Source organism: Coloeus monedula (assembly GCF_965178545.1).
Source record: "Coloeus monedula genome assembly, chromosome: 1".
In the NCBI taxonomy this organism is placed as follows: Eukaryota; Metazoa; Chordata; class Aves; order Passeriformes; family Corvidae; genus Coloeus; species Coloeus monedula.
In genome coordinates, this window is record NC_138781.1 from 143158305 (window position 1) to 143177010 (window position 18706).

Below are 18706 nucleotides of genomic sequence, written 5' to 3' on the forward strand. Positions count from 1 at the left end.
AAATAAACTTATTTCAGCATTTTGTTTTCTATTGAAAAATAATTATGTCAACAGAATTATTAAATGAAATTTTAAGTCAACCATTTATACATTGATGTATAAATCTAAAGAAATCCTGACTCTGGTATTTTCCTAAAACTGAGCTATTTTTTCTGATATTCAGGTGTACAATTGTTGTGATTAAAGTTCAGGTTACGGTGAGATTTTTAAGTGAAACAATATTCATCAAAAAATTGAGTTCTAGAGGCTTATCTCTTTCTTTTCCTCAAAACCCGTAAACATACGGTTTCATGGGTGCCAGGAACTGGTTTCAAATTTGTCACCTGATACCAAGCCACTGCTATAGTGCAACAACTTATTGGAAAAAATTTGATTGTCCATCCAAAATAACTGCATCCCATTCACAACACAAAGCTGGCAATGCAAAATTGGTTTTCTGATCAACAGTATTAAAAACACAGTTTAAAAATTGAGTGGATCTTTGATTTACCTTTGCACTCAGGTTGTCTTCCTGTCCAGCTTCCATTTGCCAAACATGTTCTTTCTTCTGAGCCATGGAGGATATATCCAAGATCACAGCTGAAATGTATCGTGCTTTTAATTTTAAAATTGTTTTCTTCTCTAGACCCATGGCCTGGGATACCTGGATCACCACAAGAACCAGCTGTATCACCTAGATTTTAGAGCACAAAGATCAGAATAGGTATGAAATATTATTGTGATACTGCATGTATAATGCATCTCTATGTATTTATAAATAAGTGTTTATATATATTATTTTTAAAAATCCCCATATATATCAGTGAGTGTGAGTCCCTATAATTACAAAATTACTTGATGCTCCACTAATTTTTTGTACTTATTTTATAGAAATACAGAAAAATAATTATAATTTTCTCAAATTCCCCTAGTACCATGATAAACTTTTGATAACAGAATTATCAAACAAAATAGTGGAAAAAAAGACAAGCACAAAACCTTGGTCATTTTTCATTTGAAATATGGAATTCTGAGGAAAACCAAGGTCCTGATTGCAAAGACAATTTTCTTTTTTGCGTGTAACTAGTTTTCATACAGTATTTCTTAGTTTTATGATATCACTAGATTTTGAACAGTTTTATCATTGAATTACAGTTCTAGTCAACAATGTTACGTGTACTAGACATGAAGCATTTTCCTGAATTTTAGAAATGTTGAAACATCATGTCAAAACTGTCTGATAGTTAAAATCTCCCTCAGATATAAATGTTTTAGAAAATTCTAAGATAGAGAGTAATGTTAAATGTGTTTATATATAAATAAATAGATAATGTTAAATGCTATCTGTTGTATATAAATGATCAACACAGTAATAGTGATAATAAAAAGTAATAATAGTATTTAAGATTATACATCTAAATCTTCAGTTATGATAACTTTTAGGAAGTTCTAGGTAACAGTATATGAACAGCAGGTCATTTGTTTGAATCTTAATATTTACTTAGTATCATCTATTTTATTAGAGATCTTTAAGATCGTTTTCTATGTAAAAAGAGATGAAGGCATATTCTATTACTGAGTTTCAATACTGAAGAGCTCCACTGTTCAGATTTTTCCCCATAGCCCATGTTTTTTTCCAACAACTTGCAAAAAAATTTAATGTCTTCTAGGAAAAAAATAAATCAAACATAATAATATTTTTGAGAGAATATCTGCATTACTTTGTAATTAGTTACACTATTGTAAGTAAAGATGAAAAATTTCAAGAATCAGGTAGAAAGAATTAATCCAATTATGTAAATAATGTGTTATGTAGAGTAGCCGTATTTTTCTGGGGTTTATCTGAGCTTAAATTGCAATAATAAGAGAAATTTTTACACAGAAATAGTAAAAAATTTTCAAACTCTAAATACACAAAAGACCAAAAGCGACAAACTCATTATAGAGGGGTTCTATGAGAAGTTAGGACCCTGGACTCGTATATGCAGATAAAAACAGCTTCTGCTGCCTTCGTTGGCACTGTGTATGTGTGAAAATGCTGTTGGGAGTGAAGGGTTGGACACAACTCTTTACTGACAAAAGTACGTATAGAACTGCATAGTGAAGGAAGAGGAGTAGAACTGGCTTACTTTGCTTTGCTAACTAACATGCATGAGCAAATACTTGGCTTAGTCCAGTGTGACCAAGAAGTACGTGGTACTATGTATTTAAATTATTTCAGAAATAATAAATATACTCAAGTGTAAGGGCTAACTGTCTGGTTCAAAATCACAGACTCAAAGTCAGGCTGTTCTCTGTTTACCCATTTCATTAGGTGACACAGATCAGTAAAGCAGCTTGCCAGATCTGTTTAAAAAGAAATTGCAAATCGTTCCAAATTATAGCAAAAAAATACTATAAGCTTTCAAAAAAAAATTATGTCCAAGGTACTTAGGTGACTTAACAACCCTCTAGTTTGAAAAAAGTCTGCTTCATATTTTTGAAATAATTTTTAAAGTTTCCTAGATTAAGTGGGGTTTTGTGTTGTTTTGGGAATCTGTATCTTATATTTTCTAGTAGTATATAGTTAGATTATGTCAAAATTGGAACAAGGCCTACTCATTATTCTATACTTGTAAAGTCTCCACAATAATATTTCAGTTTTTGGCAAGTTACTTGACATTATGCCTAAAAGAATTTAATTATGAAAATAGGTTATTTGCTATACCAGATAGAAATCACATATTCCTCTTCTAAATGAAATCACATGTTCTTTTTTAATGCCTAATTTTTACTGTGGATTATTAGACTTTTTATTTTAGGAAGGTTAACCACCAGCTCTTTTGATTGAAGGTTACAGAAATAATTTTTCTAAATGACTAATCAATCAGGATGTGATGGAATCAAAGAATCATAAAATATGCTGAGTTGGAAGGGACCCAAAAGGATCATCGAGTCCAACTCCTGGCCCTGCACTGCACTATCCCCAAGTCACACCTTATGCCCGAGCGTTGTCCAAACACTTCTTGAACTCTGTCAGGCTTGGTGCTGTGACCACTTCCCTGGGAAGCTGTTCCAGTGCCCAACCACCCTCTGGAACCTTTTTTCTAGCATCCAACCTAAACCTCCCCTGACACTTCAGGCCATTCCTTAGGGTTCTGTCACTGGTCAGCACAGAGAAGAGATCAGTGCCTGCCCCTCCTCTTCCCCTCATGGGGAGGTTGTGTATTGTGATGAAGTCTAAGGGAACATATTTTTGTTACCTCATGCAGACTCAACTAAATTGTTTTTACAGTTAGTTATGAGCCATCCTTCACTCACATGTGTAACAAATTCTCAGTTGACATTTAATCTTGATGAAATGGAGGGTATTTAGACTACTTACAACCCTTGCTGTACTTATGAGGAATTCTACATTGCAAAAAATTTCTGACTCCATCTGATATGCATATGATGATTGAAAACTATTTCTGAATGCCAATATCTATCAATGGGACATGACAATTCCTTCTAGCTCAATTTCATGTGACAAGAAACTGTCATATGGATGATGTGACAAAATTTAGTTACCTTATGTTCACTGATCTAGCGTTTCCTTTTTTAATTTTTTTTATATATTAAAAGGACAAGCATGCTGTATCTTTTCTCAGTTAAATATTCTATATTACATGTTGTAAATACTATCAACAAACATGCAAATTTTAAGACTTTAATATGCATTAAAATTAATAAATCAATTTAAAGGCTAATAATGAACACAGATGATTTTACATATTTTAGACGCAAAATATAGAAGTTCTGTATCATGAACTGCAAATTACTTATAATGAGAAAGCATTTCAGATGTAAGCCTTGAAAACAAAATCTCAAAATTTTACTAAGAATTATAGTTTGGTACAGTACAGTTAAAGAAAATAAGAGTTTGTATTCTGTACAATCCGATTCATTAACATTTAAATGTTGCTATGTCAAGGAAATGTTTCTTCAAGTATTAAGAAAAATGAATTAGATCTGATTAGAGTCTCCTATGTGTAGGTACAAAAACAATAATTAGAAAAAAAAATTTCATGTACCTCACTCACAATTGGTTATCCCAAGATATTTCAACACTTTTCAATTTAGTAGGAGAAATACCATAGAATAGTCCTGTTTTCAGTAGGGCTGCTTTGATATTTTCATGTGTATTTTTAGGCTTCCAATCTGTATTCCTTGATATTTTTGTCTCTTTCTAAAATTATTTTTGAAATTCACAATTTATATTTTTAAATAGTTTTTCTTATTAATACTATGAAAAACTGCAATAAGTACCCTTAGATTTTACTTAAAGAGGATTTTTTCCCCCAAACAAATATGGATTCACGCTAACTATATAAACACTTTTTATTAAAATAGTTCAAATTTTCAAACACAGGAATATATCATTATTTATTATATAAGACTATTTTATATTAAAGTTTGATTTCTAGTGCATACCTTTAAAAATCACAGGTTATAAGAACTTGATCTTTGTTCTAATTGTGGAAAATTTCCTTCTGCTTTATTCATAGAAAGTTTAAGGATTAAATTAGGTGTTCATTTTTCTAGGTTTTGTCACATCCTAGGTTCCTGAGAGTTTGCAGGAGAAGGTTCAAATATTCAAAAATTCTTCCAACACTTCAGAATTTAATGCAGTATTTTAACCAAGAAGTTGTATTTTAATATCTCATATTAATTTTCAACTATTTCTGTGCCATGGACTGTAAAATTTAATATTCTGAACCTGCAGTTGATAATCAGTTTGTAACTGAATACACTGAAGAGATGAGGGCAGGAGAAAAAAAAAACCCAAAACATTTGGAATATGTGAGACCTCCACTTGGACTACTGTATCCATTTCTGAGGTTTCCAGTACAACAGGAACAAAGACCTGTTAGAGCAGGTCCAGAGGAAATTAACAAATATGATCAGAGGGCTGGAACACCTCTGCTGTACAAAAAAGGCTGAGAAGATTTGGGCTGTTCAACCTGAAGAAAGGAACGCTTTCGGAAGACCTTATTGTGATCTTTCAATATATAAAATATAGAAGAAATATATAGAGCAGCTTTTTATCAAGGTCTGTAGTGACAGGATAAGAGGGGACAATTTTAAACTGAAAGAGGCTAAATTTAGATTGGGCATAAAGCAGATACTTCTTAAAATGTGTGCTGTGAGTCACTGGAACAGGCTGCCGAGAGAACTTGATGCAACACCCCTGGAAGTGTTCCAAGGTCAGGTTAAACAGGACTTTGAGTAACCTGGTCTAACTGAGTACGTCCCTTCTCATTGCAGTAAGGGAGGACTAGATGATCTTTGGAGGTACCTTCCATCACAAACCATTCTATGATCCTAGTGGAAGGTATCCTTACCTATGACTGGAGGTTGGACTGGGAAATTTGTAAAGGTCCTTCTGACTTCTACCATTCTATGATTCTATTATTTACTAGTACTGTAAAGAACCTTGGATTTTAAGTGTGAAACTAGTATAGCATAGTCAAATTTGCATATCAGTTATTTTCACCTCTAGTTTTGACATAGCTCTAATCCAAGAAAATCATGTCACTTGTTTTCTTCTTACTTTCTGCCATTGAACATGTCTAAGTTCTCTGAATTACATAGCTTTAAATAAGATTCAAAACCCCTCTGATTTCTTCAATCATGTAATGAAACATAAGCAGGAAAAGAAAGAACTTCCACCAGTATTTAATGAGAATTAAAACTGATAACAGGGTTAACCTTTATCACAGTATTTGTTTACATGGTTTGTAATAACAAATGGGATTTAATCAAATCCCAAATTAGTGTGTGACTTCGATTTCTGTTTTTCACTTGGTCCCTGCTCTTAAAGTGAATCAAACTGAAGCTGTGAAACACAACATTCCTAAGCAATAAGTTTTTCAGAAAACATATCTTGACTTCAGGGAGGGCTAAACTATTATAAGGATTAGATGGTGTTCCCTCAAAAACTGAGCATCTTATCTTGAAATTATGTGGAGCCCACTTGGCCTTATTATACAGATGGACATATTACACAATCAAGTTATATCTGAGGTGTCATCAAGTCACTAGACATTTTACAAGTTAAAAGAAAAAAAAAATTAATCCATTATCTTCAAGAGACAATGTTGCAAAATTTCATTGTGGAAATTAATACTCTTGCCAGAAATCACATAAAAATATTTTCAAAACAAGCTCATTTTGTTAACAGTCAATTGAATGTGAAATTTTTTGTTCATATTAAGTGCCACCAAGAAAGTCTACTTCTTCCAGGTTATTTTCTTGCTAATACTTTATGCATATTTACATTTTTTACTCCTAGTGTGATGGTAATTCAGTTTTATACATGATTTTACAGATTTTTAAATGGCCTTCTGAAAAAGAAAAATAAATTTAAAACAACTTTAGGATTAATTCACAACTATTACCTGAGCAATGAGGAAGAGATCCACTCCAGTGTCCATTTAACTGACATGTGCGAGATGACTGCCCTAACAGTGACCGTCTCCCCGTGCAGGTATAATGAACAGTAGAACCAAAGGTGTATTTATCTCCAGACAGGACTGCGTTAGGAGGAACTCCAGGATGCCCACAGTCAATCACTACAATGCATAATTATTGGAGATGAAAGAAGGTTATTATCACTGATCAAACAATTTGTAGTTTTCATTTTCATAACTGCACACATAAACTTTGTGAAGGGGTTACCATTTTTAGGGTTTGGGGGAAAGGGGAACGTCATGGGATTAGAATGCAAAATATGAGTCAAACCAAAAGCTGTGAGAGAAATGTTTGGAGATGTCAAAAAAAGGTATTTCAGATACAGATATTGATGTTCAAAACCACTAATTCACTAAGTTGATCTTTATGGCATGAACCTACACACACACAAAAACATGCATTCATGCTTGTACTCTTCAGAGAAAAATTACAGGAACACTGTATCTGCCAAAGTCACTGCTGTGGTAGAGAATATGCAGAATTTCATCTCTCTTTTAATAATGAAGAGCAAGGAGTTAATTTAAAAGCAAGCTAAATAAATCAATTTTGGGAAATGCACAGTTAAAATTCATAAACCAAATTCACTATATACACAAACTGAATCTAGGCCTGATGTTTGACTTCTTTTTATCTTACACCTGTCCATGGCATGCAGATTATCTTGGCCAGAGATAGTTGTATTTATGTACCAAGAAACCCACAAATTAGAGCTGCAAATATCAGTGTAGTAGAACAGGTAGCTAAATCATACAACTGTAATTTTTATCAAAACTTCATTGTATTAAATACTATTTTCAGCAGGACTTTTTTATTAAAGAAAAATCCAGATCAGAAGCCTGATCAGGGTTAAGCATATGTTCAATTCCATGGCATTTCAGATAAATGCAACCGTACAATGATTGTACAATACAGCATAAGACCAAAATCATGACAATTTGTCTTTCATAAATGGTTATTTTTGGTCTTAGAGCTTTAATTTATATGTGTATATATATTTAGATGTATATACTGATATATATATATATATATATACACTGATTTGCATTTAATGACACTTTCTCCCAAAGGTCCAACTTTCATGGTGCAGAACCTTCCTGACAGGAGCACAAAGGATTTAGGAATGTGGTAAGTTATTGACTGACTTTGATTCCTACCTAGTCTCACTGATGCCTGTGACCATTCTGCAGGCTTTGAGGACTTTGAGTAAAATGGCCAGAATAGTCACCTATACATAACAAGCACCTGTTGTCAGCATGTTATTTTTTTAATCACTTGCTTCTAACTAAAATCTGCTATCAGTTATGGATGATTGCTGAGAATGAAAACTTAGAACATTGTTAATAAAAAGGCGTGTTGGTCATGCAGGCTTCAACAAAAAGAGACCTTTTTCTTGTGAAAAACATTCACAGTTTTTCAGAATATTTTATTATCTGTAGAGATCTTGATGTATTCTTTTGCCCTACTCAGACATCATACAGGACACAGTCAATTTCATACTGGTGCCTTACAGTTTCCAGCTTTAGGCTTTCATATACACACTTTTCTGTTTACACTTATGTCTAGAGGATTTGGATCCCTAATAATTGACTTAAAAAGTTATAGCACCCTTAATATTACCCTTAACTTGATTATGCGTTTTACAGAATTTGATTTGATATTAATGTTTTTGAGCTGGGATTTCATATGAAAAGTTGATTGAATTTATTTTTTTTTTCTTAATACTAATTCATTTCTTCCTTTCTCTTTTACCACCCTCATTGAAAAAAAAATCTTCTCTCTATCTAATATAAATGAACCCTTTTTAGGTTAAACCACTACCCCTTGTGCTATCAATACATGCCATTTAAAAAAGTCCCATTCCAGCGATAATTTGCAAAACACTCCAGAAGCTCTTAAAAAAAGGCTCTTAAAAAGTTTTGTTACGCTTATGATTACAAAATATCATGGATACCACTTAGATAGAATTCACTGACCCCTCTATATAAATGACAGAAATAAAGCAGAAGATGCCCTTTTCAAGAGTACATATAGCACTTTTACTCCCAAAGCTCTTTTAAAAAAAGAGTAAAGGCTGTATTATTAAATTACTTATGACAAATGAGATAAAAATGACTAAGAGATTATAATACAAATGTAGAAAGAAGAAATCTTTGCAAGTTTACCTTTAAATTAATTTCTCTTTGGAGATAATTTACTATTTAGCAATATTTGTCTTTCTGAAAGGGTAATGCTGCCTTTAAATTTAATGTGAAACCAATAGACACTTTGTTTTAACTGTGACTTGCAATCAAGCTACTTATCCCATCAAAGAAAGGGACAAGTTCCATAACTGAAAGTTTCAGCAATATAAGAAAATAGAAAAAGTTGGTTTTTTTTCCTATTTTTAGAGAGATAACAGTAGAACTAGTGAAGCCTCCAAAGAACAAATATCTACAATATTGCAAATATCAGTCCATGGTTCCTGAATAAGGAACCTTTAGATTGTTTTCCCTTTAATCCCTAGAAGAAAGGTCTTTCTCAGTGAAAAACACTGATCCTAAACCAAACCCTTTTCACAGACTAATAGAACCAGGTAAATCAGCTGTTGCAGCCAATTAAAAACGTAAGAAACATCTCTGGCTATATCTGCATCCCAGTTAGAAAGTTGTTCATGAAAAGCCAGAATAGAAATAACTTACTTGTGTTAATCCACTTCCCTTAGTGAATAGGTTGCATATGAGTATGATGTTCAGGTACATCTATTAGTGTGGTAAACTGAGGACGCTGTCCAGAGGACATGTTAGGTGATCTACAGTGCTATTACTCCTGGTATCTTTATAGATAGTCTGATCTTTCTGTTTTCCCAAGAGAAGTCCAGAAACTCCTGTCCTGATATAAGTCAATAATTGCATACTGTAGGTTTTACGTTTCAGTGTGATAAGAACTCTGTGGCCAATGGAAGCCACATGTTGGTGAATTCAACAGACAGGTTTTGACCTTGTATCCCTGCTATCAGGAATTATTAGGCTGGAGCATTCAGAGATGTTTGCTTTGGCTATTGCATTTAATAAGTTATTTGCTACATACAATAACAATATAACTGCTGCTTCAGAACCTGCTGAGACCCTCCATCAGTACTGCACACACACACACACACACACACACACACACGTATATAAATATGATTATCATAATTGCTGTCATGAGACTGATGGAAATGTTGTGTAAAATAATATCTAGTGTATCCACATTCTTTGTAGAAGCAAACTCATTATCTACTTACTAATACATTCAGGTAGAGGTTTGTCCCAGTGGCCATTTGGTTGACAAATTAAAACTGAAGAGCCAAATAAAAAATATCCAGGATTGCAGTCATAAAATACCACTGTGCCATACGTGAAATTTCCATGTTCGATTTTACTTTCTCTTATAGAATTTGCAGGAATTCCAGGATCAGAACAATTGACCACTAAAAAGAAAAAGAGCACAGGCTTGAGAGTCATACAGATATGGTCTCCTAAAGTGGTCTCCTATTCTTTGTGTAAGAAATATCCAATATGTTTATATCCTGGTTTTATATACCCTAACTTTTTATATAATGATAGTGAATTTGGAAGAAGATGTGAAACAGTGAGACACTAAAGCCAGAAGATGTTAAACCCAGCACAAATAAAAGGAAATGCTTCTTTACAGTGTGATGATATTGTAAAATTATTGGCCACTAAAATGAATTTATATTCTTACCTTTACATACACTATTTTCCACAAATAGAAACATATTTTGGTGCTAGATGTTCCTTCGGTCTAACTCACACAGAAATGCAAACATACATATGTTCCTATACTAACATTTTGATAATGGGTCATCTTAAGACAGGTGGTTTGAGCTAAAGGGCACATGATCAGTTAGGTAAGAGTGTGGTGAATCTGATAGAATAAGAACATATCCCTACAAGTGGGTATGAGCTTTTAAAAATAGAGGTTAAATTTAATGGTTAAGAATACTGATGAATTTTTTGAGTTCTTAGCTACTTTAAAATTTATATTTTTGAAAACTTCTGAAGATGGATTTTTTCCCCTTTCTTTTGTGCCTTACATCTATCTGTGAGTTCAGTATAATAGAGAGATGCTCCAGTCCCTTAACCACCTTCTTAGCCCTCCATTGGACCCACTCCAGGTTCTCCAGATGTGCTTCACCATGGCTGAGTGGAGGGACAGGATCACCTCCCTCGACCTGCTGGCAATGCTCTTCCTAATGCAGCCCAGGACAACACTGGCGTTCATGGCCGCACAGGCATACTGCTGGGCTCATGGAAAGTTTGTTGTCTACCAGGACCCCTAGGTCCTTCTCTGCAGAGCTGCTCTCCAGAAGGCCACCCCCAGCCTGTACTGGTGCATGGGGGTTACTGGGGTTACTCTTCCACAGGTGTAGGACCCTGCATTCACATTTGCTGGATTTCAGAGGTAAACGTGCATGGATGTGTGTATATAAAATTATCAAAATATGCTGAAAAGCTCTGTAATTTGCAAAGGAAAAACTTTATTGCCAGGTACAATTCAAGATCATTTTTCCCACCTAAATCACTCATTGTAGTCATTTTATGGCTCATGTCCTCTCTAGCTACTATTGTAAATGTTGTAGTCTGCTTGTGTGCTTCTTCTAGTAGTTCTCAAATATTGGTACACTAGGCCTAGACAACATGCTTTTTCTGAGGACAGAAATAGCCTTCTGCTTGTATTTGACTTCTTTAACAGTAAATGATAGAACAATTTGTTAGTTAAATTGATGGATAATATTGATATTTTTTTTTCTTGGAGGAAAATATGAGCTACATTTCTGTCTTTTTTTTCCCCCACAAGGATCACTGAAGTCCAGCTCCTGGCCCTGCACAGGACAGCCCCAAGAATCACACCATGTGCTTGAGAATGTTGTCCATGTTCACGTTACTAAGCATGTATTTAAAGTAATGAAAATAAATTATTCATTAATCAGGAGTAGCGAACACTTGAAATAAAATACAAGGAACTTTGACCATTTCAATTGTTTCCCGCCATTATTATGGTTAGCTAAGAAACTAGATATTTAGTGAAGTTGTAAACAGTATAAAAACTATGGCAGCTGTGACCGGTCCGGAGATACGGGCCCGAAAGAGATCCTCTTCCCAGGGCCCAGTGTCTTCCCTCAGCTGCTGGCAGGAGGGCCCATGCAGAGGCTGTCAGCTCTTTAGTGATTGTCAGCTCGTGATTTCAGCTCAGCTCTGCAGGGCAGCCTCCAGGCCAGACCAGGGAGAGAGACAAGAGGCTCGTGTAGCTGTTCCGCACGAGGCAGCTTTATTAGTCCATGCTCCGGTGAAGGGGAGGCCAGGGACGAGCAGCACTCTGCCCTCGCAGGGGCAGGGGGCTTTATAGGGATACAGGGGGTGGGTGTCAGAGGGTAAAGGCCAATGGGTTACAAAGGATCTGCATAGGGTCTCCCAGAGGATTCTGGGTTTGCCTTCTTCTCCTTCTCACCGTAACTCAAAGTGGCTGCCTTTCCAGGGGGAGTCCTGCTGGGAGATTGAGCACTCTCCTTATCTCAGCAGACATCCCTCCAGGGCGGGGGCTGGGTATACCCCACAAACAACAGCAAGTGCACTGCTGAATTTATATGAAAAAGTTATGCGACAAAAGCAAAGTCTTCACAAAGGTGTGCAGCCTTTTCCATAATATTGCACTTTTGGCAGTTACAAATACGCAAGGTAACACTTTTATTATTATTATTTAACTTCAAAGCAAATAAAACAAAATCATTAGAATGGATTTCACTGCACATTGCAGACATGATTAATGGTGCCCTACACAAGATTAATTCTTTTTGGTTTTAGACTCTCTTCTAAAACCAACATACAATTCCAGGACTGTGTAAAATTCCAAAGAATAACCTGGTCAACATACTTACCAATCCCTACATGCCAGTAAGTTATCAGACACTTTGACACATTACTCTGCAATACCAGAATACCAAGGTGACTGATAGCAACTGCATTGAAAATGAGATTAAGCAGGTACCCTAAACACACAGTACATGTTTAGTATTGTAAATTTAGAAAATAATATCTTCTCATCAACAAAGAATCCCTTGAAATTTAAGTTCTGTAAATTATTGGGCAGTATCTTTTAGGGGAAAGTGATCAAATGAAAGTGGAGAATACCTATTGGAAAGAGAATACAGTCAATAAAATTGTTATGAAAATGCAACATGATTTACTTTATGTACAGATAAAAACCTGTAGAAGCTGCAGAGAAGATGCTGAAAAACAATCATTAGAATTTCTGCATACATACATGCAGGTAACAGCAAAAAGTACAGTTTCCTAAATAAAACCAATTATTTAAAAAGCACATAAGAGATTTTAAAAAGGCAGGGGTGACAAAACCTTTCTAAAACTGCTTATGAAAACTCAAACAGAACTAATTTAATAGTATTACTTTTCTAAGTGAAAGTATTTTACATATAATATCTAGAAGCACTGAGAACCAACACAAATGGACAACGTTAATGAATTAGAATAACAATTTTCGAAGTCCAGATGCTCAGTAGAGTACCAATGGAAAGGTAAAATGAAAAAAAAAAGTAGGTTTTCTTACGTGTCTATTAGAACTATGTTGGCTAAAAATGCAGAGAACATTATTTCAGGATTTAAGCTCTTAATTATCTTTCCATAATTTTACTTAAGTAATTTGTAGAAAAAATTTTTAAAAAATCAATACAATCTACAGACAGGTAAGAAAGTTTCTCTGCAACTGTTATCCTGGCAACCTGAGTATAAAAAGTCATAGAATTACAAAATGTCTTTAATAATAAGATTATTGTGTTAGTTAATCAGTCTCTCTGTTAGTGAGAGAGGAATCACTTTGTCTTGACAGTGCTCCTTTACCTCTGTTTATTTTTCAGCCTTAATTTTACACCACTTAGTAAGAAACCTCTAAATGCTGCATTCTTACCTTTGCATATTGGAGGCGGGTGGCTCCACTGCCTATTAGCTTGGCACTGTGCTTTGGTTGGTCCTTGCATAACATACCCCGTATTACATGAAAATGTTACAACATCATTGAAGTTGAAACCATTTCCACTTGTTCTTCCATAAATAGGACTACCAGGGTGACCACAGCTGATGGCTAGCATAGCACCAATCAAAAAAACCCCAAAAAACAGAACAAGCTGTTATCACTTTCCATTATTTATTATTCAATAGATAATCATTACATAATAGTATTTTCAAGTTTTGATATTATAAGGTACTGCGCACTTTCCATGATGTATTTATGTTCAAGAACTTACTTAAATTTTTAACTTAATACAATTTGACATGCAGTAATGAAAGCAAATGAAGAAAACTCTTCTGAAGAAGCAGAAGAAAAACAAGCACTGGATTTTCATTAAGCATAGTCTAAAATTGAAAGGAAATATTTCACTATGTTAGTTCCTCAGGTATTATTTCTTACAAGTTTGTCTTATTATCAACTCAATATTTTATCTTTGTGGCCTAAATACTTAGTGAAGCTATAAATTTATGACTATTTTTTTTAAAAAAAATGAATTATGGGCACAGTGAAATTTTTCTTATGTTTACACAAAAACTGACTACAGAAGGCAAAGTTTGTTTTCTGCACCCACAAAAACAAAATGAAAAAAAATTAAGGAAAATCAGTCACAAATTAATATTCACAAAATGATCCAAAAACATTTTGTAAGCATCTTCTTCTATTTTGTAACAAACTGTTGATTTAAAAAAGGTTAATCAGTAATTAAAAAATAAAACATCACAGAATAAATGAATTAACATTGTGTACTATGACTTGGCATTAAGAGAATTTCTGCTGCAAAGATAGAGCTATAGAATATTTGCAGGCAGATTAATACAGTTTCAATACACTAATATTACTGAACCTGAAAAATGGCGGTAATTTACTTTAAAGTGCTTAGAGGAATCTCAAATTTTCCTGAATTTTAAATACAGCATTTTCTTTTATTACTCAAAGATCTTTCATGTGATGTGTTGACACACATCATGCAAAAGAAACCTCATTAACAGAGGACAATATTCACTCAAAAGACCCCCAAAACCACAAATCAAAGTAACAGCACCTCTGTGAGGAAGAAGAAGAAAAGAAAATATAATCTGGTAAAGAAAACATTTTAATCTTCCGTGTTGACAGTGTACTTCAACAGTATTTACTAATCTAACTAGAACAGTGAAAGTAAATGTACATTAAAGATTTCCAAAAGCCACTATGGGTCATAAAGCCATTTTCATATTTGAATACTGCATTCCTAAGTCCTATCACTTTTTGAAGAAGTTTCACATCCATTACAGCAGGTATTCAGTAGCCAAAAGATGTAGTGGAAATTTTAACTGACAACACTTAACTTCACCTGATAGATGAATCACAGATTTTATGTGGCCACATACTTTTGAGGATCATTCAGTCCTTGTTTGACACAGATATTCCTGTAACATAAATCAGTACGCGTTGCCATGCTTACTTACGCACACAGGATGGAAGCTGACCAGACCAGTTGTGATCTTGTTGACATATTCTTACAGAAGAACCAATCAACCGAAAACCAGGACTGCACTGGTAAACAACTGTGTCTCTATATCCATAATTTTCTCCTATTACTTGTCCATTGACTATAAGATCTGGAATACCACAGTGACCAGCTACATTTGTTTACAGTAAAGAAAAAAAAAAAAAAGAAAAAAAAGAAAAAAGTATCAGTAAATACGCCAGAGAAATTTTAAATAAACCTCCTTAACTAAAACCAAGAAATGTTGAATATCTTTCCAGGTTTTTTATTGACTTAATTCAAAGCTTTATTTATATTAGCTTGGTGAAAACCGCAGTAATTCATTTGTATAGGTAGAACTGTACACATATAAAAAAATTACAAAAAGACGATGTAGTAAAGAGATGAAATGTCATATATATTATCAAATTTCCTTTAAAAAATATGAAAAATTCCTTTTTATTGTAACATGTAAAAAACCCTATATTATTTACCTTAGTTTTAGTTTGGCTATGATTAAATGAATAAGGTAACATTAAAGTATCATACATTTAACTAAATATAAAAATTCCACATAAATAAAAATAATATAAATATTATAGATATCAATCCACATGGACATTACAAATATAGCCTCTTCACAATATAAAAAAAATAACTGGGACAATTTATTTCTGGAATTTGACTCTGTACTCTTTTCCATTCTTTCTCTCCTACTGATTCCAGTGGAATCGCAAAGAGATTAACATCCTTTGATTGAAAGCAGTCAGCACAACAGCCGCCAAATGTCCTGCAACCAAAAATCTTTCTATGCCTAGGCCTAATCCTCTACTCTGCATTCTCAAAATATAAGAAATACTGTATTTTCACTGTGAAGGTCATAAAGAGATATTTAGTTCAGAGAGAAGCTGGGAAAAAAAACCTAACTATTTGTAGTTGCTATTTTTTTGTAATGAATTCTGGAAAATGGGCACTGTGATTCAGAAAAAAATGTGGTAATAGAAAAGTCTTCTAAGAATGGTTGACTTCATGAAGACTGTGACATACGGTAGAGAACTCACGGCAAAAAAGAAGAATAAGACAAGCAAAAAAACCAAACAGTGTTTCAGCTAGTATTTATCAAAAACAACCAAACTACCAGCCAGCCAAACTCCTCTGCTCTCCTTTTCTCTTCTACTTTACTTCAAATAAAGCCCACAAACAAATCTCCAAAGCATGGGTTTGCTAATAAGAAAAGACATTTAAAATCAATATGGTCTGGATTGTTTTTTCCTTTGAAATTTTAGATGCTTCTAATACTCTGATGTATTTTTCTGCATTTTGCCTCATTCATTTGGGGCTAGAAACTTCCTATTAAAAAAAAGTTGAAAATCTTGCATTTTCCTACAACTTGAGCTTTGTATTGTACTTCATTGTAGGAATCATTACAAAATCAGAATTTACAGTATAGGTAGTATATGAACCTCCACATATATTAAAATGATGACTGTAATTTGACTTCCGTGTATTTGGCAGGAGTCCAAATCTGATACTATTCAAGGGTATATTATCCCTTGTTTGCTCCCTCCCTGTTTCCCTCAGTCTTATGTAAAAAAGAAGCATACATGAAATTTATGTTTTCTAGGATAAGATGGTGTAACACATGTTTAAAAAATTTTTGCCAGAGTATTTCTTGCTTGTCCAAGAAATTCATAATCCATTCAGCATGCAGTAGACTGTTTTGAAAATGCCCCAAAGGAACTGATTTCCCTATCCTATCATATTTCCGATTATAAACAGGACTAACCAGATGAGGAAAAAAACTAAGCTGTAAAAGATTAATTTCTATCAAAAGTGCAACCAGACATTCTGAAGTGTTTCAGACCATGCTCAAGGAAATTTTTTTCTGGTTGCATTTAATTAAAATATATGGCTTAGTTCTTAATTAAAAATTTAGTGTTGCTTTATGGCAGTTGCTTTATGGCAGAGTGGAAGCAGAATACTTTGCCAGAAAGGCCAATCTCTGTTTCCTGTGCAGAGAGAATAAAACTGAAGCAATTCAACATGCAAGGTAACTAAGATCACAGTGCAGTTTCTGCAACTGTGCATAGACTTTACAAAACTCATACAACTTCAACAGGTGAAAATTCATTGCAAATCATCTGTATCTCTTGCAGTAATGTCCCAGTCTCGCTCCAGAAAATTTAAAGTAATTTAAAAATCTCATCCTCTTACCCTACTTCCTTTCACTGTCATAAACCTCTCAGACCCTAGTTTTGGCTTCTTCTGACTTTTGAATTTCTCTTTTTTCTTTCTTTTTTCTTTTCTTTTGACTTTCTTCAACATCTGCTATTTACAAGGAGAGGGGTAGTGGCTGTTGCATACCTGCAATTCAGCAAAGTATTCAACACCATTTCCCACTTTTCCTGCACAAAAAGGCAAGATACAGATTGGGTGGGTGGTCTTTAAGATGGGTAGAGAACTGGTTAACAGGCTGCACTAAAAGGGTGGTGATCAATGGTTTTCACTCAGGCTGGAAGCCTATCACAAGCAGGATTCCCTAAGGATCAGTAATGGGCCCCATGATGTTGAATATCTTCATAAATGAACTGGATGATGGGATTCAAAGCAGCCTCACCAAGTTTGCTGATGACACCAGACTGGTGGTGAGGCAGACATGTGAGAAGGAAAAGACATCTAACAGAGACACCTGGACAGGCTGGAGGAGCAGGCGAGCAAGAACTGTACTGTGAGGTTAACAAAAACACCTGCAAGGTTCTGCTCCTGGGATGACACAACCAAAGAGCCCAGAGCAGGCCATGATCTGTGTGGCTGGGGAACAGTGTCACTGAAAGGGACCTGGGGGTCCTGGGGGACAAGAAGCTTACCATGAATCAGCAGTGTGTGTGGCTGCAACAGTGAAGGCAAAATGGATGCTGGGTTGCATCTGCAGAAACATTATTAGCAGCGGTAGAGATCATCCCACTCTACTCAGTGCTTGCCAGGCTGCACATGAAAGATGCAGAGAAACACAGACAGACTGCAGAGGAGGGCTATGAAAATTATCAAAGGGCTGAAAAACTTCTCCTATGAGGAAAGGCTGAAGGCGTTAGTTCCTGAAGAAGAGAAGGCTCGGGCGGGGCCTCATCACAGTGTTCCAGTACTTAGAGGGTGGCTACAAAGATAATGGTGGCTTTCTCTTCACACTGAGTCACATGGAGAGGACACGGGGCAACGGGTGCAAGGTGCACTTGGAAAGGTTCCATAATGAGATAAGAAAGAATTCTTTTGACAGTAAGAACAAGCATTCCCTGGAACAACCTATCCAGCCAGGGATGTTTTCAAAACGTGACTAAACAGGTTTGTTAGATAATCCCATCTCAGCTTCCTTTGCCATGAAATGTTGGATCAGATGATTTTTCAAATTCCTTTCCAACTTGGGCTGTTCTGATTCTATTACTTCAAGTCCCTCTGTCTTGATTATTTCCTCCCACTCTGTGTAACAGTTATATCTTTGGAGCACCAACTATATTGCATGACCAATTGTGAAGTTCTCACTACTAGTAATGAAAGATATGTTTAAAACAATAGAGCCTACTTCTATCCCTGTGTAAAATTTCTAAACTGAAAAAGAAATAAATCTGAATGCATGAAGAATACTATAAAGCTGTGTTATAAAACTGTAGTTCTATCATAGCAGAATTCTAAATCAATTGGTGACAGTGT

General features: G+C 34.7%; 1 protein-coding gene across 3 annotated transcripts in view; it reads right to left on the reverse strand.

Moving 5' to 3' along the window:
• The window catches only part of CSMD3 (CUB and Sushi multiple domains 3), a gene marked incomplete at both ends in the record, with an annotated part of 604245 nt that overhangs the window by 42637 nt on the left and 542902 nt on the right, over positions 1–18706 (reverse strand). For all 3 annotated transcript variants that reach the window (XM_082293775.1, XM_082293774.1, XM_082293773.1), the window contains 5 exons: positions 491–664; positions 6390–6572; positions 9734–9919; positions 13435–13608; positions 14982–15155. In XM_082293775.1, the coding sequence (XP_082149901.1) occupies positions 491–664; positions 6390–6572; positions 9734–9919; positions 13435–13608; positions 14982–15155 (891 nt within the window). The remainder of the gene's footprint in view (positions 1–490; positions 665–6389; positions 6573–9733; positions 9920–13434; positions 13609–14981; positions 15156–18706) is intronic.